Source organism: Merops nubicus, unplaced genomic scaffold, assembly GCF_000691845.1.
Source record: "Merops nubicus isolate BGI_N331 unplaced genomic scaffold, ASM69184v1 scaffold48148, whole genome shotgun sequence".
In the NCBI taxonomy this organism is placed as follows: Eukaryota; Metazoa; Chordata; class Aves; order Coraciiformes; family Meropidae; genus Merops; species Merops nubicus.
Genome location: NW_008627330.1, coordinates 21,382 through 40,962, shown reverse-complemented (window position 1 = coordinate 40,962; position 19,581 = coordinate 21,382). Strand labels below are relative to the sequence as shown.

The following is a 19,581-nucleotide window of genomic DNA, read 5'->3' as shown; positions in this document are numbered from 1 at the left end:
CCAAATCTTGACATGAGGGTTTGTACAAATTTATAGTGTTAAATGGATGTAAACTTAAAACCTAAATTTATGGTGTTAAATGGATGTAAACTTAAAACCTAAGCTACTTATTAAGAAGTAAGTGTCTCAGTACTCCTTATTCAGTAGTTAAATTAAACAGTACTTTGCAACTGTCAAGCTGGAGAGGAACAGCTTGGACAGGGCCTACCAGGCTTGATTTTTTTTTAATCCAAACACTTCAGACATCAGAATGCTATTAACATTCTTACCTAGTGGTTTTTCTAGACTTCTCGTTGCAGTTAGTCTCACCCCCAGCAGAGGGCACTTCTGATTTAATCAATACTACACCATTTTTCCACCACCTGTATATAGAAGCTCCTTTTAAGATTTATAGAAAGGAATTTGAATGTGTATGCACATGCATTTTCTTCATAAAAGCTCTGCAATTAATTCTGCAAAATGTCTCTTTAGTTTTGAGAGCTCTATGAAAGGGTTGTCTTGCCTTGATACTAAGAACATTTCATGGCTGGAAGGGAATGAAACAATGCAAAAAGCACAGGATTAAAATATCTCCTCATATCTAAAACTCACAGTCCCTATAATTAAGACCAACTCCACCCTGAACATGCTTGTAGTCATATCTAGTTCTGCTCCAGAGCAGTCCCATTGAAGCCAAGCCTACTATATTTCCAAGACAGATCTGTGCAGATGAATACCTTTTTTGTAACATATTTTCTTAAAAATCCTAGTCTAGTTCTTCACTCAGTAGCACAGAGAGTTGTGTCAGCTGACGTGGAGTTTGGATAAATACCTGTGGAGCCACAGCAGTAGTGTATGTCTACATTTCACTGTGGAAGAACATTGAAGATGGGGTGTAACAGCAGCAGTAGTAGTGAAGACAGAGTAGTGCAGCTGTATGGCCTCCATTGCTGTGCTAGAGCCTGCTTGAGACTAGGGTAACACTGTTACATCTGCACTGGAGTGAATTATTCAGTAAGTCATGTAACTTTTTAAACAGGTTTGCTTAGTATGTTTGTTACTTCTAGAAAATAAGTCTAGCTTTCCAATTTAATACTAAACAGATAATTTGTCCTAGTTTCTAATAGAATCAGCTATATAGTGCCACGGAAGAAGATGTTCATGTCCAAATAACTTTAGTGGGGTTGATTTCAGTCAACTTTGACTCAAAAGTAAGTTGCTACAAGTTTTGTGAGAGTAAGGAGCTGTGAAGAGGGAACAAAGTCTTATCTGTCTTGAAGGTGAAAAAAGCTGTGGCGTAAATGCATATATTAATAGATAACAGGTAATCTTTGTAGACCAGAATATTACTTTAAAAATATATATAATACAGTGGGAAGAGCTTTAATTCGTACGGGCAGTCACCTCACATCTGAATACCAAGACAGTGGGGATGATGAGTCCCAGTGCTCACTGGATTATTTGTTGGTGCCCTTTGCTTCTTTTGTTCTTGTTACTGTAACTTGGCAAACATCTTCTCTATGACAACAGAATCTTGCCTCTTCCATTCAAATAGGAATGACGTTCTCTATTTTTCAAAGAAGTTGTTTTACACAGCTTATATGCCACTGAGTTATGTATATGACAAAGCCATAATTGGAAATACTGTTTCTATGGATTTCAGTGTATTTGCTGATGTGCTATCTTGGGTTTATTTATCGATAGGTTGAAGAAATAGTGCTGTCCACACCTTATTTGAAAGAAAGAAGAAATATCGCTAAATATTGCTTTTGAATATACCACATCATACTGATTCCAGAAAATAATTTGCATTCTGTCTTCATCTTTGTTCTCACTGATAATGAAGATGAAAGTCTGTCTCTTTTTTTCACTCTTTGTTTCCTGTATTCCTTCTTTCTTGTATGCCCATTATCAGGGAGACAGTTGTATAAATGGGGCATAGGCTTGAGAACATCTGTCTGGCAGAATAAGCAAGTTGGATATTTAACTAATCATGACAGCTTCAGAAGCAGTTGAAGTACACAGAACCGGGGAATATGAACTAAACTGTAAGCTGCCTCAGTGTTTTACCTCTTAAATCTGCAAGGTGATGGAAAAAAACCTTATGTGTACATTTTGTTAATAAAAAGCAGAAAAAGGGGTTTTCATCCCCTGCAGCAACTGATTAATACTTAACCTCATTAATAATTAGATCATACATGTAGTAATTATCAGCTATCTGATAGGTAAAACAGTGAATTTTGAGATTGTTTTTTGACAAGCACAGTGTGGGAAAGAACATATTTTTTACTTCTGTGTAATACATCTATTCTTCTGCTTTTCTGGGATCTTAAGCACTCCTTCCCTTCAGACAATGTGTTGTTACATAAGCACTGGAGTTAGAGCCTAGTTTCCTTCAGTTTTTGTTCTCTTTGTTGATTGTTGTTGATATACAAGGTGTGAACCTTTCACTTCACATGAGTAGTTTATAAGTTTTCTACCTTATTCAATTACCTATTTTCAAGAAATGGTTGAATTTCTCAGTCCTTAATTGCTTTGTTACATTTAATGAAGAATGATCAAGAGATTCAGAAGCTTTTGAGGAGGAGTAGAAGCAATGGCATATAATCCCCAGGCACTCACACACAGATACGTGTATGCAGTGTGAACATATAACTGCAAAGCCCTAGAAGTTATGTTTCAGTGTTCTTTTTGTGGGTTACTCCTGTATGGTGTTCCATCCTTGGTTAGATGTTACAGTTTTCAACATCTGTCTTATGTTAATGGAAGTTGTGAGAGGTCTATGAGGCTTTTTTTCCTTGTCTTTATAGGATACTGCATTGATGCACAGTTGAGACAATGGAGTCCATGCTAAATAAATTGAAGAGTACTGTTACAAAGGTAACGGCTGATGTCACCAGTGCAGTCATGGGAAATCCTGTTACCAGGGAATTTGATGTTGGCCGACATATTGCCAGTGGTGGTAATGGTCTTGCTTGGAAGATATTTAATGGAACTAAAAAATCAACAAAACAGGTGCGTTGTCAAGTAATGACCTAAGTTTATAAAGCATTAGATAACACACTAATAGGTGGCTGTTGGTAAGTGGCATTTAAAAACAAAATCCAACTGGGCAGACTAATGGTAAGGGTAGTACTATAAGTAAAATGAAATTCAGAACTCCACATTATTTAAATATAATGTTCTTGGCCACATAGGTTGCTTTAAGCCTTCACTGCTGGAGAAGGAAGTGGTTCTGCATGCACAGATAGCATACAACTCGAGATCAACCTCAAGAATTAATCAGAGTTAAATGTGATCTGACGAGAAGGATGAGGTTTGTTTTAACATGGATCAGTTCCCTAGTTTGTTTTACCTTGCAGCTTTTTCTGGCAGCAATACTGGCTTTTTATAGTTTTAAATAACCATGAAATGTGCATTCATTTAGTCTCAGCAAAAGAGACTCTAGTTTTTGGCTCAGGTGCCATACAGAAATTGAGGTGTCAGAAATATTAAGTCATGGGACGCAGTAACAGGAAGACACAGGATGAAGGAGGAGATTGTGGAGGCAGTGAGTTGTGCCTTCCCTGTGTTGTTTTCACACCAATATTATACCCTTTTGGTTTCCTTAAAGTATTAGGGTTTAGAACACTAGTGTGTAAACTCTGACTCACGTATGTAGATGAAGGTGGGATTATGACTTTGAAGTTTTGCCAGAAACAGAGTTTAAGATCTGTTATGATAGAAAATGGTGGTGTCCTACTTTCTTCAAACTTGGAGAAAAAATTGAATTTACAGTGAGTAAACAGAATTGTTAATAAAATACAGCCTTCAGTTAAATTTAATGTTCAGGTGACATGAAGTTGCTAAGACAACGAATAAGCTTTCTTTTGCATATATATTTTTAACATTGTCTGGGTAATATGGAAGTGGCTGGCTGTCATTTTCCAAGTGGTAGCAGTCACTTTTGTGAAGTGATGCACACATATGCTATATTTCAAGTGTGTATATCTAATTTGAAGCTACAATCACGTAGCTTTTTTAGAGTAAATGGGTATTGTAATCAGACATGCAGGATGTAAAGGCTTAATTTCCTGTGTTGTCACTTTACAACAAACATAAGTAATAATTTAAGTTATTGTAGACAGATAAAATAGCTACCTCTGGAGCTTCAGCATTACAGGAGTAGAGCTGATGAGAAATCTTTGTTCTCATGGCAAATGGAAGGCAGCAGTCTTACAGAAGTTGGTCAGCTGAAGTAAAGATTTCAAGTATGGATTAATTTGGTTCCCGTTTTAAGTCAGTGGACAGTTACAAATATTCCATCTGCTGGTGGCAGTAGATATGTATGATTTTACTTCTCTTTTCAGAGTTCTGCCTGGTTCCTGCCTTGCAAGTTTTCCTGGGTTTCTGCATGTTTACACTTTTTGGGGGTTTGCTTGTTTTTTTGTTTGGTTTGATTTTTTTCTTGCTTGCATTGTGGGTGACTGAATAGCAATCTGACAGAATGGGAGGAAATTAATTACCTGTGTGCATGTGTTTTTCTGGTGCTATTTGATAGCTGATTTGTTACTATTTGAAAGATTTGAATCTTCATTTATGTGTATACATGAAGTAACACATGGCTAATTTTACAGTACGTATTTATGCTCATTTTGGATTTGTTAAATCTTTATGAACTTAATTTTTTTTATTCTGGCATAATATTGCACTTGTCCTTTCTTTTGCTTAGAAAGTGTGATCATAAAGAAATAGGTAGGATAAGGTGACTTGATGTTCTTGTTGGCAGCTTGGTTGTAAAACCAGCAGAATTAAGGAGACAATGGTTTGCACTTAAAGAGTATTGTAGCTATGTTTAACTTTTATTGTGGTAATATTAATATATTGGTCGTAGGTAAGTCAGTTTTCTGTTGTTTAGGCTGTGCAAACAGTTGCTTTGAAATGAAAGCTTCCTATTATTCAAACTCTAAAGGCTAATCCATTTTAAAACTGAAATAGTTGTATTGTATACCTTGTAAGTGAAACAGACTGATGGGAAAGACAATGTTATAAAAAACATTGGCAAGCTTCTAAAAATAAACCCCTCAAAAGCTGGAGGAAAATCTCTTTCTGGCAAAAGACCAGAGTAATACTAGAATGCTTTCCAGTAATTTAGTTTGGAGACTATTTTGCTTTGTACAGTGGGAGGCTTTGGTAAAACATCATGTGTTTGCCAATTCAGTTACATTTGATTATTCATTAAAAATATGTAAGTGCATATGGGTAAAATAGAGAACAAAAACTCAGAGGGCAAGGTCCAAACAGTTTAATAGGAGAAGGAGGTGAGGGGAAGGGGGCAGGAAGAAGCAAAGCAAAGAAAATGTCCCACCACATCCTACAGGCAGACCTGTACTTCAAGCTATTGTCCGAACAACACGTATGTAGGAAACCAAACCCCCTTGCTGCTTCTTCCTCTACCCTATTTTTTATCACTGAGCATGATGTTGTATGATACGGAACAGCCCTTTGGCCAGGTCAGGCTGGATGTCCCAGCTGTGTCTAATCCCAGTCTCTGGCCTACCAATGGCCTACTCACTGTGGGGACAGTGGAAAAAGAGAAAGTCATGACCCCGTGCAAGGACTGTTTAGCAATAGCCAAAGCATTCGTGTGTTAGTAATGTTCTTTTAGCCACAAGTCTAAAGCACCACCACACTGTATGTAATGCTTTGAAGAAAGTTAAGTCCATCTCAGCCAGACCCAGTACAAAGGAAAACTGCCCAAAGAAGCTGGGAAAAGGAAATAGTGGCATTTGATGATTAAAACAGTAAGGATAAAAAGCCTTTAGTGAATAAGCAGGGCTTCATGTCAATGGACAACAGGATTACCCTGAAACACACAAGCACAATTAAAGAGACCTGATTTAAATTTTTCTGTTCAGTGTCTAGAAGTGTTATAGATAAGTTAATATGATTACAGTCTGGTTAGATCATGTCCTGTGTCTTGGAAGTTGTGAGCAGTGCTTGCACAGATGAGATTTAATTTCTCGGCAAAGGCCTTATAGAACTCAAACAGTGGTCTTTTCACTGGTTCTTGTTAAAAAGCCTAAGTTCTTGGCAATAACAACAGAAGTTTTTTGAAGGCAGTCATCCTGGCAAATACTTAACCAGTACACTTCATAACATACAGCTGTCTGAGTGTCATCACTGAGCTTTACCTAACACCACTTTGAAGTAAAGCACTTGGCTTAAACTTGTGGGAGGTGAAACAGAAGGTGCAGGCTATCCCATGTTTATAAACAGAATGGAGATTTGAACTTGGATGTCTCAAGTGGCCTGTCTAGTCCCCTACATACTTGTCCATACTTCCTGATAGAGATAGCAACATTACCAGTACACTGTTGAGACAAGAGCATGCTGAGCAACGTGCATATACTTCCTATCACATAATGAATAAAAATGTGCTTTTTAAAAATAAAGGTTATTTTGCCTCTACTATTTCACCTTCTTAGTGGAGAGCAGTCACTTTTTTAATATAGTCTTTTTATGTTAAATTTATTTTTATATCACAAAGCAGGAATTAAGACACAACTGCAGAATAAAATAACAAGTAGTCATCTGCAGGAGGAAGCTACTCTTCTTTCAAACCTATGAAATTAAAAATAAAATAGGAAGTAGAAGATCGCTGAGCGCTTTCTGTGGAAAGAAGTATTGAATATGTAACCCTTTGCATGCTCTCATCTCACTAAGTTTCTATGAACGCAATTACAGGAAATGGAATTCCTATCACCTGCACTCAGTAGCCCTCCTTTTGGGGCTTGAATGTCAGCTCTTGTAAAACAGAAAATGAAAAAGAAATAATGTGTTTGTACTCAAAATTCAGCATGGTTATTTGGTTCACACAGAATAAAGCGATTAACAGTTTTAGACATTTCCAAGCTATATGGTTCCAGTAATTTTTGTGAATTAAGAGTTTGTTCTGTGGCCCATGACTCAGCTACCTCTTCATTCTTCTGTACAATAATATCTGGTAGCTTATGTGGCTTAAGATATTATATTGTTGACGTGGCATTCTGCATATAAAATCAATGTTGATTATGGAATCTAATTCAGAATGCCATATTTTGAATTAACATCAGAACACATTTAACATTTTAGTGTTCATGAGCAGAGATAGCTATATGCCTTCTTCTTGTATCAGATGCATTCCATGAAAATGAAGGTTTTGAAAGCAAGCTGTTGCGCAGCTCAAGTTATTTTGATCTTGACATTCCGCAATAACTAAGTCTATAAAATTGGTATGATAGCAATAATTTTCATACATTTAATACTTTAAGTCCATACTACGGTTTCATATATGTGAACTAATTTTGTATATGTAGAAGTTCTGTCAAACTTCAAACAAACCATGCAGGGTTGTACCAAGCACCATTAGAACTTATTTTTAGTCATCATAAAATATTCAAACCTAGCTGATGTCCCATACTATCTAATTTAAATATTCACTTTCCGACTCTCTTGACTCATCATTAAACAGAAGTGCTTTCAGAAGTGCTGTATTAGTTTGAAATTTTGTTATTGATTTTGTACTGCTCAATACATTCACACTTCATACTAGAAAAATGTGTGTTCTTTAAACAATGGGTGTAGTGTATGTCTTCCATCCTATCACTGGGTCTCCCCATCTTGTATTACTATCAGTGTTCGATCCATCACATTTAAGAATTGGAGCACAGAGCTGGTATGGATAGAAGCAAGAAAAGTATACTTAGTAGAGGTAGTTATAGATGTTCACCTGCTAATGGCTTGATGAAATAGGTACCTGCTAAAAAGTGTAAAGCAATTTTTTGTGTATTGGGCTGAATTTAACTTTCTTATGTAGTCTCTCTCTAGAAGTCTATGTGGTTGGGTTTTTTTTGTTATTGTTGTTTTGTTTTTGTTTTTTAATCAATAGTGTAAGTGTTCCTGTGAGATATTAATTAGAATAATGGTTATAAAATATACAGTACAAGAGCATAGACTTCCTCTTGGGACTGAAAGCTATATTTGTTTATCATTTGCTGCTGGTTTCTAACCTTTATTATTATTATTCATAATGTTGTTATAGGTGTATAAGACGGTCTGTTTCATGATAAAGTTTTTGATTCCTTTTTTCTTCAATTAATTTGTTTCTCTTTAGTGGCTTCCAAGATGGTGACATGATCTAATTTTTTATTTCACATCCACATCTGTAATTTCAAAGTTTCATATAAATTTTATAATTTTCTCCCACTCCATTTGCAGAGGCTGGTTGGAAGAACTGTTTTCGGTTTTAACATATACTGCATTTCTAGGACTTTTTACATATGTTCTAAAAAATTCCTAATGTTTCGTCATGTAAATAGTCCAATCAGGTTAACTGATTACACTCACTACAAATTATCTTTCATGAAAATGCACTTTAATATAGATGGTATGATTTGGAGCAGAACACTGAGACGCTTTGGTTTATTAAAGCACCACTTTATATATTTAATGCCAAGTGAATGAATATATGTCCAGAATATTTTAATTATTCACTGTTGATGTAAGTCCTTTCACCTAATTAGAATCAAGCTGTTTTCTGTCCTGTGATCACATAGGATGTGTGGATGTTGACCTGTGTGATTATGATCAGGATAAAGTAAGGACAATGTGGATTGGTGGGACTGTACTGTTGATTCAAAAAATGTGTGTATGTAGTTGTGCGTAGGGTTTTGGCTGTTATATACTGAGTAAAATTTACTGCTTTTTTCTAGGAAGTAGCTGTTTTTGTCTTTGATAAGAAGCTAATAGACAAGTATCAGAAATTTGAGAAGGATCAGATTACTGATTCTTTAAAACGAGGTGTTCAACAGCTAACCAGACTTCGACACCCTCGACTACTTACTGTTCAACATCCATTGGAAGAATCCAGGTAAGCTGTAGTACAGTTGAGAACAGACTTTCTTAGTCATTCTTTTGTTATTGGACATAAAATACCTGAAACGTTCAATGCACACATCTGGTGAGGTTCAAGTTTACTGTATTTACTCATGTAAGAATAGTGTTCACCACACCCTTAGATTTTCTTTTGCCCCAAGCTATAGGATGTATTTTTGGTGGGTATCTGGTGAATCTGATTAATAATCTCTTGCATGATCTTAGTCCACTTGCAACTCTAAGGCTTCACATGACTCTTACAGCATGAAAATTTGGTAGTTCAATTTAAGAGTTCTTTAAAACTGAAATTAATTGTTTCAAAAGGTTGTTCATACATTAATTCCATTTATGAATTCCATTTTATTTACTTAGTGGATGTGAGTTTGTTGATTTTTTGGTAAATTGCATGTGTTGTGGCAACATATGTGTTTAAAAGGTCCTCAAATGTCAGATGAGGGAAATGAAATTCAATGTAGTTTTGTAGTGCTTATTTGATTTATTGAAGGCTGATCAGTAGGCACAATAATGGGTTAGACTTACAGATTTATGATTCAACTCCAGTGATAACAGCACACTAAAAATCAAACAAATAAAATTAAGGTTTCATGTTACAATAGAAAGCTGATCCTGATTCCACTAAAGAAGATCATGAAGGTTTTAGAAAAACTACTTTGGAAAGAAACTTCTAAGTGGTAGCCTAAGAGATTCATGTATGTTACCTTTCAAACTTATACAGTTTTGATTGTGTCTGTTAACCTGTATCTTTCCAAGTGCACTGGCTTCTTGGAGCTAAGAATATTGCAGGAAGGCTTCTTTATCTTTGCAGTGACTATTTGGGAAAGAATTCTTGTATAAATGACACTGGCATGTTCATATCTATATCTTTCCACCAGTACTAATCACATTTCACATTGACAAGGGTTAAAAGCTGTCATTGCTCCTATGGTTCAGTATGCCCCTCACAGAAGCCTAAGGAAGATTTAGTAGTTGAAGACAGCTGAAACAGTAAATAAACTATTACATGCTAAATGGCCTAAAGTCATCTCAGTCATAGTGTATGCAAGTGAATCCCAGAGTATACCCCAGGCTTCTTCCTAAAATTGCCTCGGCATTTCGATTAACTTCACTTTGTCTGCAATTAATTTTTCCCTGAACTCTGCACTGAGGTTCATACTTTGGAGTTTAAGAAAGCTTTGGTGGTGTTCTTGTGAAGAATTTAAGCATTTTGAGTAAACTGAAGTGTCATTGTGTCACAATTCTTGTTCGTGAGTTTTTAGTAATGCCCAATGCTTTGCTGCAATTGTTCTTGTTTCCATACTCAGTATGCTCAGCTACTAGTACAAATGGCAGTAGCACAGAAGCTGTCCAGTTCCTTGCAGTGTCAGAAGCTGATCTAATGGCTGTTGGAAGAGGTTCATAGATGTTTGGTGAGAATATTTGTATAGCCTTGTGCAGGTGTGGTGGGTTAACCCTGGCTGAGCAAGTGATGCCCACCAAGCCATTCTGTCACCCTCCTCTTTTCCTCTCCTTCCTCCACAGAGCAAAAGGGGAAAGGAAAATAAGATAGAGACAGAAGTCTTGTAGGTAAAAACAAGGACAGTTTAATTAGAGAGCAAAAGCTAAGCAATGCCATGTGCAGAAGCAAAGAGAAAAAAACCAGACTTATTCTCTACTTCCCATCAGCAGGTGATGTCTGGCCTATTCCTGGGAAGCAGGGCTCCAAAATGTATAGCAGTTGCTCTGGAGGACTGAGGAGTAGCCCCCTCCCCCCCGTGAGGACTGAGTAGTACCCCTCCCCTCCCCCCCCCCCTTTGTACCACCTTTAGAGTTGAGCTGACCTCATATGGTATGGAAGAATCCTTTGGTCAGTTCGGGTCAGCTGTTCTGGTTATGTCCCCTCCCAAGCTCCTATCCCCCCATCCCATTGTGGGGAGAGTGTTAGAAAGAGCCTTGGTGCAGTGTAAGCACTGCTCAGGAGTAGTCACAACATGGGTGTTATCAACACCCTTCTAACTCCCAGGACTGCACCAGGAGGGCTGCTGTGGGAAAATCAGCTCAGCCAGACCTGACACAGCAAGTATGCTGTAAGTTTGCTTTAGAACTACAGGTCTTTCCAGAATGCCTATTCTTGAAGGAATCTGTCATGGGCTCCTTCTGGCTACACGGTACCTGGTCGTTTTTTTGTGTCTCCAAAGTAACATAAAGTTGTGTTGCTTGCAAGTCACCCTTTAGTCCTCCTTTGTGGGGCAAAGTACTTGCACAGCTGAAGTAGCGTTCTGCCAATGACTAGGCCTAACACAAATGACATAACCAGCAGGAAGAGAAACCAATAAGTAGAATGTATTGTAAGCAAAAGCATTGTAACATGAATGACCACCGGGTGTAAAACAAGTCAACCAGCTTATATATAATTGACACCACCCCCATCAATCCCAGAAAAGACACAACTCAGCCTACAACAGGTGGTAAGAACAGAGAGCCAAGGTTTCCTAGGGTTGGCAAGGGAAACAGCCAGACCAGAAAGCTAAACAAATAAGACAAAGGTGCCCACGTGGCAACTATCACCCGATCAGCCCGCGTTTACAAAGGTCTAAACTGACCGGGGCCCGGCTCCAGGGAGAGTCAGGAGGTCTTTCCTGAACCAGGAAGCTCTGTGAAGTGCACTCCACAGGCAGACAATCCTCCCTTCCTGCAAGTGGTCTCAGCTTTTATCCCCAAGACCCCTTGCCTTTGTCAACTCAATGCGGGACCCCTGGGGCTCATTTCCCTTCTGGCTCCCCCTGCAGGGCCGGCCGCACCCTGGGGGGAAGCTATAAGGCCAACTCACCTCCTCTGTATGAAGGGCTGTGGAAATCACCCATATGTCAACCTTAATTCAGGGCTTGGGGTTCAAACCCCAGCATTTCAAGTAGGTGTAGAAAGAAAGGGCATACCTTTGTGACCCTGGTGTGTAGTCAGCTTTTTCACTATTAATTGAATTTTTATACTCTTTTTATTGTTATTCAGTATACTTATATTTAATATAAATATGTATTATGATCTATATGTTTTAACATGCATTTATATACTGAATAACTCTTTATATATACTAAATATTAAATATAAATACACTTACTTACAACTGGCTGTGAATCCCAGTAACACCACAGATGAGCAATAGTATTCTGTATTTAACTTGTTATTGGAGAAAAGGTTAAAAAAGACAAATTATAACTTCACTCACAATGTCATTGCTACTCATTAAAAATAGAGGAACTTGAAGAGTTCTAGATATTTAATTTACTAGACATTCCATCTGTTGCAGTTTTTCCCATTTTTTGCCATCAATTTTATTTTCAACTTGTATTCTTTTTATAATGTTTCTCTGAATTCATTTTCATGTTATTTAGGGAACTGCTAAAGAAACTGCACTGCATGGCAGACATCAGCTTCTCTCAGCAATATTCGATTTCCCTGATTAGATCCTTCTGGTACTCTGGTTTGGGTCCTTATTTAATTAGCTCCTAAAGTAAAACATAAACAGACATCTTTTTATTCACCTCAAATGAACAGCAATTTTGAATTTGTGTTATGAAAACCACTCAGTAACTGTTTCCTAAGTATTTTCTATCATCTGCGCCTTAACTGTTACTAAATGTATAAGCTCTCTGGTAAAGTTGAAGTCAGATAGAAAATTAAGGACTTTTGTCTTTCTGTGCTCTGGTTCTTCCTTGTGATTACTACAGGAACGACTTTTATAGCCCTGGTTGTGTTAATATAAACGTGAAAGTGATGGCTTAACAGAATGGTAGAGAAGAAACCAAGCAAAGAAATTCTGTCATGTTGGGTGACACGACTCAATGTATTAACTTTCAGTTGTTTTCCCTTCAGAAGGGCAATAGATTAAAATAAACCTAAAATCTGGGCAAGTAATAAAAGATTTTCATGTTTCATCAGACTTACTTTGAAGAGGAAGCTTGTTAATTATCAAGGTACATTAAAACTACTGTAAATTGCTGCTATGGCATTGTGTCTTATGTAATACTTTTATGGAATGAGCAAATGGTTAGGCTTCTGTCTTCTTGCCTATAACTTTATATTCTAAAATATTTATTTATTACTGTTACTCAGTTTTCTATGTTCATACTACATCAGTACGTAGTGTTCTCCTGAATTACTTACCCTTAGACCAGGTATGTGTGCTACCATTCATGTAATGCTTTCTCCAGAAAAACTTCAAAATTATTAAGAAGTGAGGTGTAATGACTATATATGGCGTCCTATTCTATGCAGACTAGTATGAAGAATGTGGATATAAAGAACGACTCTGTCTATGTTATATGAAATTTGTGAAACTGAAACATACATTGTTCTCAGGACTTCAAAATCTGGAGTTTTGAGGCAGCATTACAACCAGGCCATTTTATGTGTGGAAGTTTGCTTCATATGTGCTTTTCAAACTGTGTTAACAGAAAAATGCATAAACAAGACCTGTAGTTCTTCATGGGGAAAACAATAGATAAAATAATTAAAGTTACTTCACTGCAAACTACAGTTCATACAGCAAGCGTATTTGTGTTTGAGCTTCTTTTTATTCATTTACAAAGTTAAAGAATATTGAGGTGCTGCTATATATTTTATTAATTTTGTTTCTGGTCACTGTCCAACCACATTAAGTGTTGCTTCAGTCAGGGATGTGTCAGTTTTAGGCACAGCTAAGAGCGTGATTTTACTCATTCTGATAATAGTTAGAATTATTTGTTTGATTTTCTTGGGTCTGGACAAGAAAAGCATTGTTTTGTTAAAACTTTTCATGAAGCATTGTGTTCATCATTAGTGATGTATGTGAATATTAGAGAAAAAAATAACTTAATTCAAATATATTTTTGAATGCTTCAGGTATTTATATATTTCTTTTTAGCATAATATTACTTATAAGAATTCAAACGTGAAATATAATATGGTTTTAGGTAGCACCAGGTTCTCTAGTAAAGTATAATATGATGTTTGTAAAGTTCTTTATTTTCAGTCAAGAGATTTATTACATTTATTTACAGTAAATGTTTTTCTGTATTTTCTTTATAGGGATTGCTTGGCATTTTGTACAGAACCAGTCTGTGCAAGTTTAGCTAATGTTCTTGGTAGCTGGGACAACCTACCTTCTCCTTTACCATCTGACATTAAAGAATATAAACTTTATGATGTGGAGACCAGATATGGTTTACTTCAGGTATGACACAGGCTGTCTTTAATTTTCTTTTGCTTTTAGTATTTTAGATTGTTTATTAAGTTTTGTACACTGCCAAAGTTTTGTCTGCTTGTAGTAAACCAGATAATTGAGAAGTGAGAGATATAGTGACCTGATCGCTATAAGAGAAGATGAATGCTGGAGGCTCTAATTTGCTACTGTTTTTGCTTATTCTGACATGGAAAATATGAAATTGAATGAAATTTTATTTTTAAATGTCTATGCTATAGTTGTCTCTCTCATATATGAATCTTTTCTTTAAATTCTGTGGAGGAACAGTATCTCCCAGCTTTTATTTAGTAAATATTGTGGTCAACTTTGAAAAGCTTTTTTTATTCTTATGCTGTGGTACTTCATTGGCATTAGTAGTCTCATCTGCTCATTAGCCGTCTGTGTGTAATTTCCTTCATGCATAATTTTAAGGACACTGCCTGAAATAGTGTTGAAAAATTTGTTTCTTAGTTATATTATTAATTTAACTGCGAGCACAGGAAAAGTATTTTTGTAAATGTCTTACAGGGTATTTGAAGAAATATTAACCCGAAGTAATAATCTTTTTTTAACAGGTTTCTGAAGGCTTGTCATTTTTGCATAGCAGTGTCAAAATGGTCCATGGAAATATTACTCCTGAAAATATAATTTTGAATAAAAGTGGAGCATGGAAAATTATGGGCTTTGATTTTTGTATCCAGTCAACAAATCCATCTGAACAGGAGGTAATAGATCTTTATGTTTATCATAATTAAATTTCAAATTCAGGTCTTTGTCTGAAACCAGTTTCATGACCTCGCATTTCAGCACAGAATCACTTATTTCATATTCACCTCTCTATTTTGTTGGCAGGAAGTTTGAACATATGGGGCAGGTCTGGACTGAGGTGCTGTATTTGGTCATCACAGAAAAAGAGCCTGAGTTAGCTCCATGGAGTCAGAGTAGATTAGTGATGGTTTCAGACAGAGGCTGAAGCCTGTGCCACTTCTGCTCACCTGCGTGTTGGATGGCATGCAAAGCTGCTGAAGTCTGTTGTATCCACTCAGTGCCCGGTTGCTGCCTCCTAAAATGAATTTCCGTCGTAGCTCACATTGTCCTGCTAGAGCACTTCCTTGAGTTTACATTACACTTCTCATATTCAGAGAATATGAGAATATTCAGATTTAATAACCAGACTTAGTTGCATCAGCTAATCACTCTAAGCTACACAGATTCTTAGCAGTTTTGCCTTACTCTGTTTCTTTTTCCTTCATAATTGAATTTCAGTGGATTCATTATTTTTTGCTGTTTGAGATTCTTATTTAAAACATTCTTTAAAAATCCCTAATAAATGTACTTTCTTTTAATTCTCTTGTAGCCAAAGTTCCCTTGTAAGGAATGGGATCCAAACTTGCCATCCTTGTGTCTTCCAAATCCCGAATATCTGGCACCAGAATATATTCTCTCTGTGAGCTGTGAGACAGCCAGTGATATGTACTCTCTAGGAGCTGTCATGTATGCAGTGTTTAATAAAGGGAAACCAGTTTTTGAGGTCAACAAGCAGGATATTTATAAAAGCTTTAGTAGACAGCTGGATCAGGTATTTGTTCCATTTATGATGTTCTGTAATGAATTATTACTATTCATTGTTTTTCATCTTTGAAAAGTTATTGGTTTAAACATTTAGGACACAATACCAGTACTCCACCATAACCAGTCTGATAATGGTATCTTACCTTGCATGCTATCTTTATAACAAGAAAAAAGAATCCTAACAAAATATGACAAATGTAACTTTCTCTACGCATATTTTTATGTACCAACTTTATAAACTGCAAATTTTGTTTTTCATCCATTTAGTCTATAAATCTGTTGAATACTGGTGTTGTGAAATAAATACTTTACCTGTTGGGATTAGCAGTGTGAAACATAAGGCAGTGAATGACCTATGTAGGACCATTGAAGATGGCTGAGTTTAGAGTGATTTGATCACTTGATGTTGCAATTGGTATCCACGTAGCTATCAGCTATTTCACATTCTTTGTGAACTATATACATGAACAGAAGATAGATACTTGCATCAGCTACATAATGAACATTCATGTGCAAGTTTTCTTTGTTGTAACTTCTTTGGGTGTCCATTGCCTTAGTTGTGTGTGCTGTGTTTTAATGTGTATAGACAGCACCTCAGATAATAACGTGTACCTGTTTAAAAATACCGGGCTTGTGCTCTCTGGTAACCTGAACAAGAAGAGAAGCTGGAAATAGGGGATGTGACCTGAAGCAGGTAGGCTGTTGGGGAGACAGAAAGATTATGAGGGATGAGAAGCAAATGGGCTATAAAAGGGGAGAAGGGAGGGAAATCAAATGTGTGGGTAGAGGAACCATCAAGAAGACAAAGTATAGTCCTGGTGTTTATTTGAAATAGTTATACACAGGATTTTCTGACTTCATGGTGCATGTGCTTAAATTACTTACGCAGCTGAGCCGTTTAAGCTCCAGTGCTCTTCAGAATATCCCAGAGGAGGTGCGTGAACATGTAAAGCTACTCTTAAATGTAGCTCCAGCAGTCAGACCAGACGCAGATCAAATGACTAAGGTCAGTTCATGGAAAATATAGTAGCTGTAGGAAAGAGGGAAAATAGTGTTTGATGTGTAGAAACAATAGAGATATTTTGAAGTGTTTTCCTGTTAATCATTTTAGTTGAAATGTTGAGTATTTTTGAACTATTTTTGAAATAATGGTGTTAATTGATGCAAAAAACTGACCTTTTTTAATATGGAAGAAGTCGGTGCTGAGACAGAATTTAGAATAATCATTCAATGCAACACGGTTTTGTTGCTTTCCAGTACAGTTGTGTTTTCTGTGCTATGTTTTTATACAATTCAGTCTTCAAAGGTGTATTGGAAGGATTTAAAAGCCATAAAATGATAAAGGGCAATAAATGTAAAGTCTGTTATTTTTTGTGTATTTTAAATACGCAGAAGAATAGCTTAAAGTATATTGAGAGCTTATGTGCCATAATAAAGCAAATATTAATTGCAAGTAGGATAATCTTAAGCTTTAATTTGACAAACTCTTCCTCCGCTTAGATCCTAAAGGCATGATTCCTCCTTTATCCTATACCCTATTTTCTCATATTTGATAGCTTTTCAGGTTCCTGCTTATAGATTTGCTTAGGTAAACAATTTTCTTCTTTTCCTGTCATATAAAAAGATTGTATGCAGAGAGATAAATCAGTGTCTTAACAATTGGAAGAAATAGTGAGTGGAGAAGGGAGGGGGAACGCGTAATGCTTCTGCCGACATATATGATGGAAGATAGTGAGGAAATTGGCAAATATTACTCAACTCACTTGTCTGAAGACTGTTGCAGTCAAAACTATAATTGGTTGCATTAAGCAATATGGTTTTATAAAGATGTTGAACTTTTTTTACCACATCTGCACTGCAGACTGGTTTGTAGGGCAGAGATATGAGAGCTTTAGTTCTAAAAGCAGTTTATGGCTAGCATGACATGAGGTAAAATGGAGCTTGACATGGACAAGTCTACCTTGCTAGTTTTAACTAGTTTGTTAACCAGTATAGAATTTCACGATTACATAAATCTTGGGGTGTGATCTAGAAAACAGATTTAAGTCCACAGCGCAGACAACCTTGAATTGTCTGATGGTAGATTCTTCTCTTCTGTATTGCTCCACTCCAGTCTGCTTTTCTGATTCTTTTATTTTCCTTTATGGCCTTATTATTTGCTTCTCCTTCTGCCTTACAATAAGAACTCTTTAAATGTTTTTATATCTTTTCTTTTTTTTTCCCCTCAACTTCTTTTACTGAAAACAAGTGTTTGTATAGTCTGGGAGACCATGCTTTGTCTTTAACTGTTGCAAGCCTGTAAGCTTTGATATATACCTCCCTAGAAATGAGAGCTATCAGGAAGGAGTCTTAGCCATACAGGTTTTTGAATGCAGAACTTTACATTCCAATCTGTGTAGGTCTGGAATAGACACTCTTCTCTTTTCATTCATCTGCTAACTGGAAAAATATTTGGGCATGGATTTTTATATAAACAATCTTGTTACCATCATGTATTTTTATCAGTCTTTCATGAAGCAGCTCTATCAGTATTAGTATGATATACCATGGCTATAAGTTAAACCCCATTGTATTTTTGTTACAAGCTTGGTCTGTGTGTGTACATTGTTACACAGTACTTAAGATGATCTGTGCCCTATTGGCTGAAATAATGCAAATGTGGGAGATTATATGGTGGACAAATGGATCTGAACACTGGAGAGAAAAATATGCAATAAATGTGTAATTATATATATGTATATATAAATGCTTGTTGATTTGTTATAAGTTTCGAGGGGTGATAGCCAGATCTGCATGGCCTAATAAGTAATCCATTGTTGTAATATTAAATAACTAAATGTTTCCTGTGAGAACTTTTAATCAAGGTTTTAACTTTTCACTCAATTTTTTGTAGATACAATGTTATTTCATATATAATAAGTTAACTTAGACATAACACACACAAGTTTCTTTACAATGCTAGGAAAAGTCCATCTTAATAATCAACTTTTATCTGTGAATATTCTACTATTTAGTATGTTAAAATATACTTTTGTAATTGTTAGTGGCAGGCATGTAATTGTAAAGGTTTCCTGTAGTGTATTTTAAGGGTAAAGAGATGCTTATATTTTGGAATCTTTATAACAGTGTCAGTGTTGACTTGTTCCAGATCACAAGCTTTTAATCTTATTTTTAGATACCATTCTTTGATGATGTAGGAGCAATGACACTTCAGTATTTTGACTCATTATTTCAAAGAGATAACCTTCAGAAATCACAGTTTTTTAAAGGGCTGCCAAAGGTTCTGCCAAAATTACCTAAGGTATGTCTGTATGATGTCTTGAAATAAGAAGTTTAAAAATATGTGAACATCTGTTAACATTCTGAATCTTGGAATGTTGGACTTCATGTAGCATCATACCGTAACAGACTGCAGTGAGATTATCAGAACATAGTAGTAAGGCAGAAGGGGAGATTAGAAAGTAAGTGGTGTGGAAATACTTCTCAGCTATCTGTAATTCCTTAAACAGAAAATGGCAAATTGTGCTCTTGGTATGTGTAAGGAACCCTCATTTGCATGTCCTCCTCTACTTTGTCCCACTTGGAAAGGGAGTTGTCTGCTCTTCACTTAAAGGCTTTCCTGTTGTTTCCAGATGCTGTCATAGTTCTTTGAAATCATCTTTCTGCCTTTTCTCCCATAAGGATTGCTTCAAGTTTTTTCATAGCAAGGCAGTACTTTAATGTTGAATGATGCAAAGCTTCCTTCCCTCAACAGACTTAAGTGCTTTCCTGGGCCAACAGTGCCCAGAAACCTCAAAGGCAATGTCTGTCAGTACAGGTTTCTTCTGTGCAGTGTTAGACATTATGTTAATTGACTCCTTTTTCTTTTGATCTAATTCTTTAATTTTTATAAAACATAATGCATAAGTGATAGAAAA

General features: G+C 36.2%; 1 protein-coding gene across 1 annotated transcript in view; it reads left to right on the top strand.

The window, feature by feature from the left end:
• The first annotated feature begins 2,817 nt into the window (after positions 1 to 2,817).
• The window catches only part of SCYL2 (SCY1-like 2 (S. cerevisiae)), a 28,627-nt gene continuing 11,863 nt past the window's right edge, over positions 2,818 to 19,581 (top strand). The window contains exons 1-7 of the mRNA XM_008946257.1: positions 2,818 to 2,994; positions 8,712 to 8,869; positions 13,939 to 14,083; positions 14,668 to 14,817; positions 15,450 to 15,671; positions 16,554 to 16,670; positions 18,840 to 18,965. Of these exons, the coding sequence (XP_008944505.1) occupies positions 2,818 to 2,994; positions 8,712 to 8,869; positions 13,939 to 14,083; positions 14,668 to 14,817; positions 15,450 to 15,671; positions 16,554 to 16,670; positions 18,840 to 18,965 (1,095 nt within the window). The remainder of the gene's footprint in view (positions 2,995 to 8,711; positions 8,870 to 13,938; positions 14,084 to 14,667; positions 14,818 to 15,449; positions 15,672 to 16,553; positions 16,671 to 18,839; positions 18,966 to 19,581) is intronic.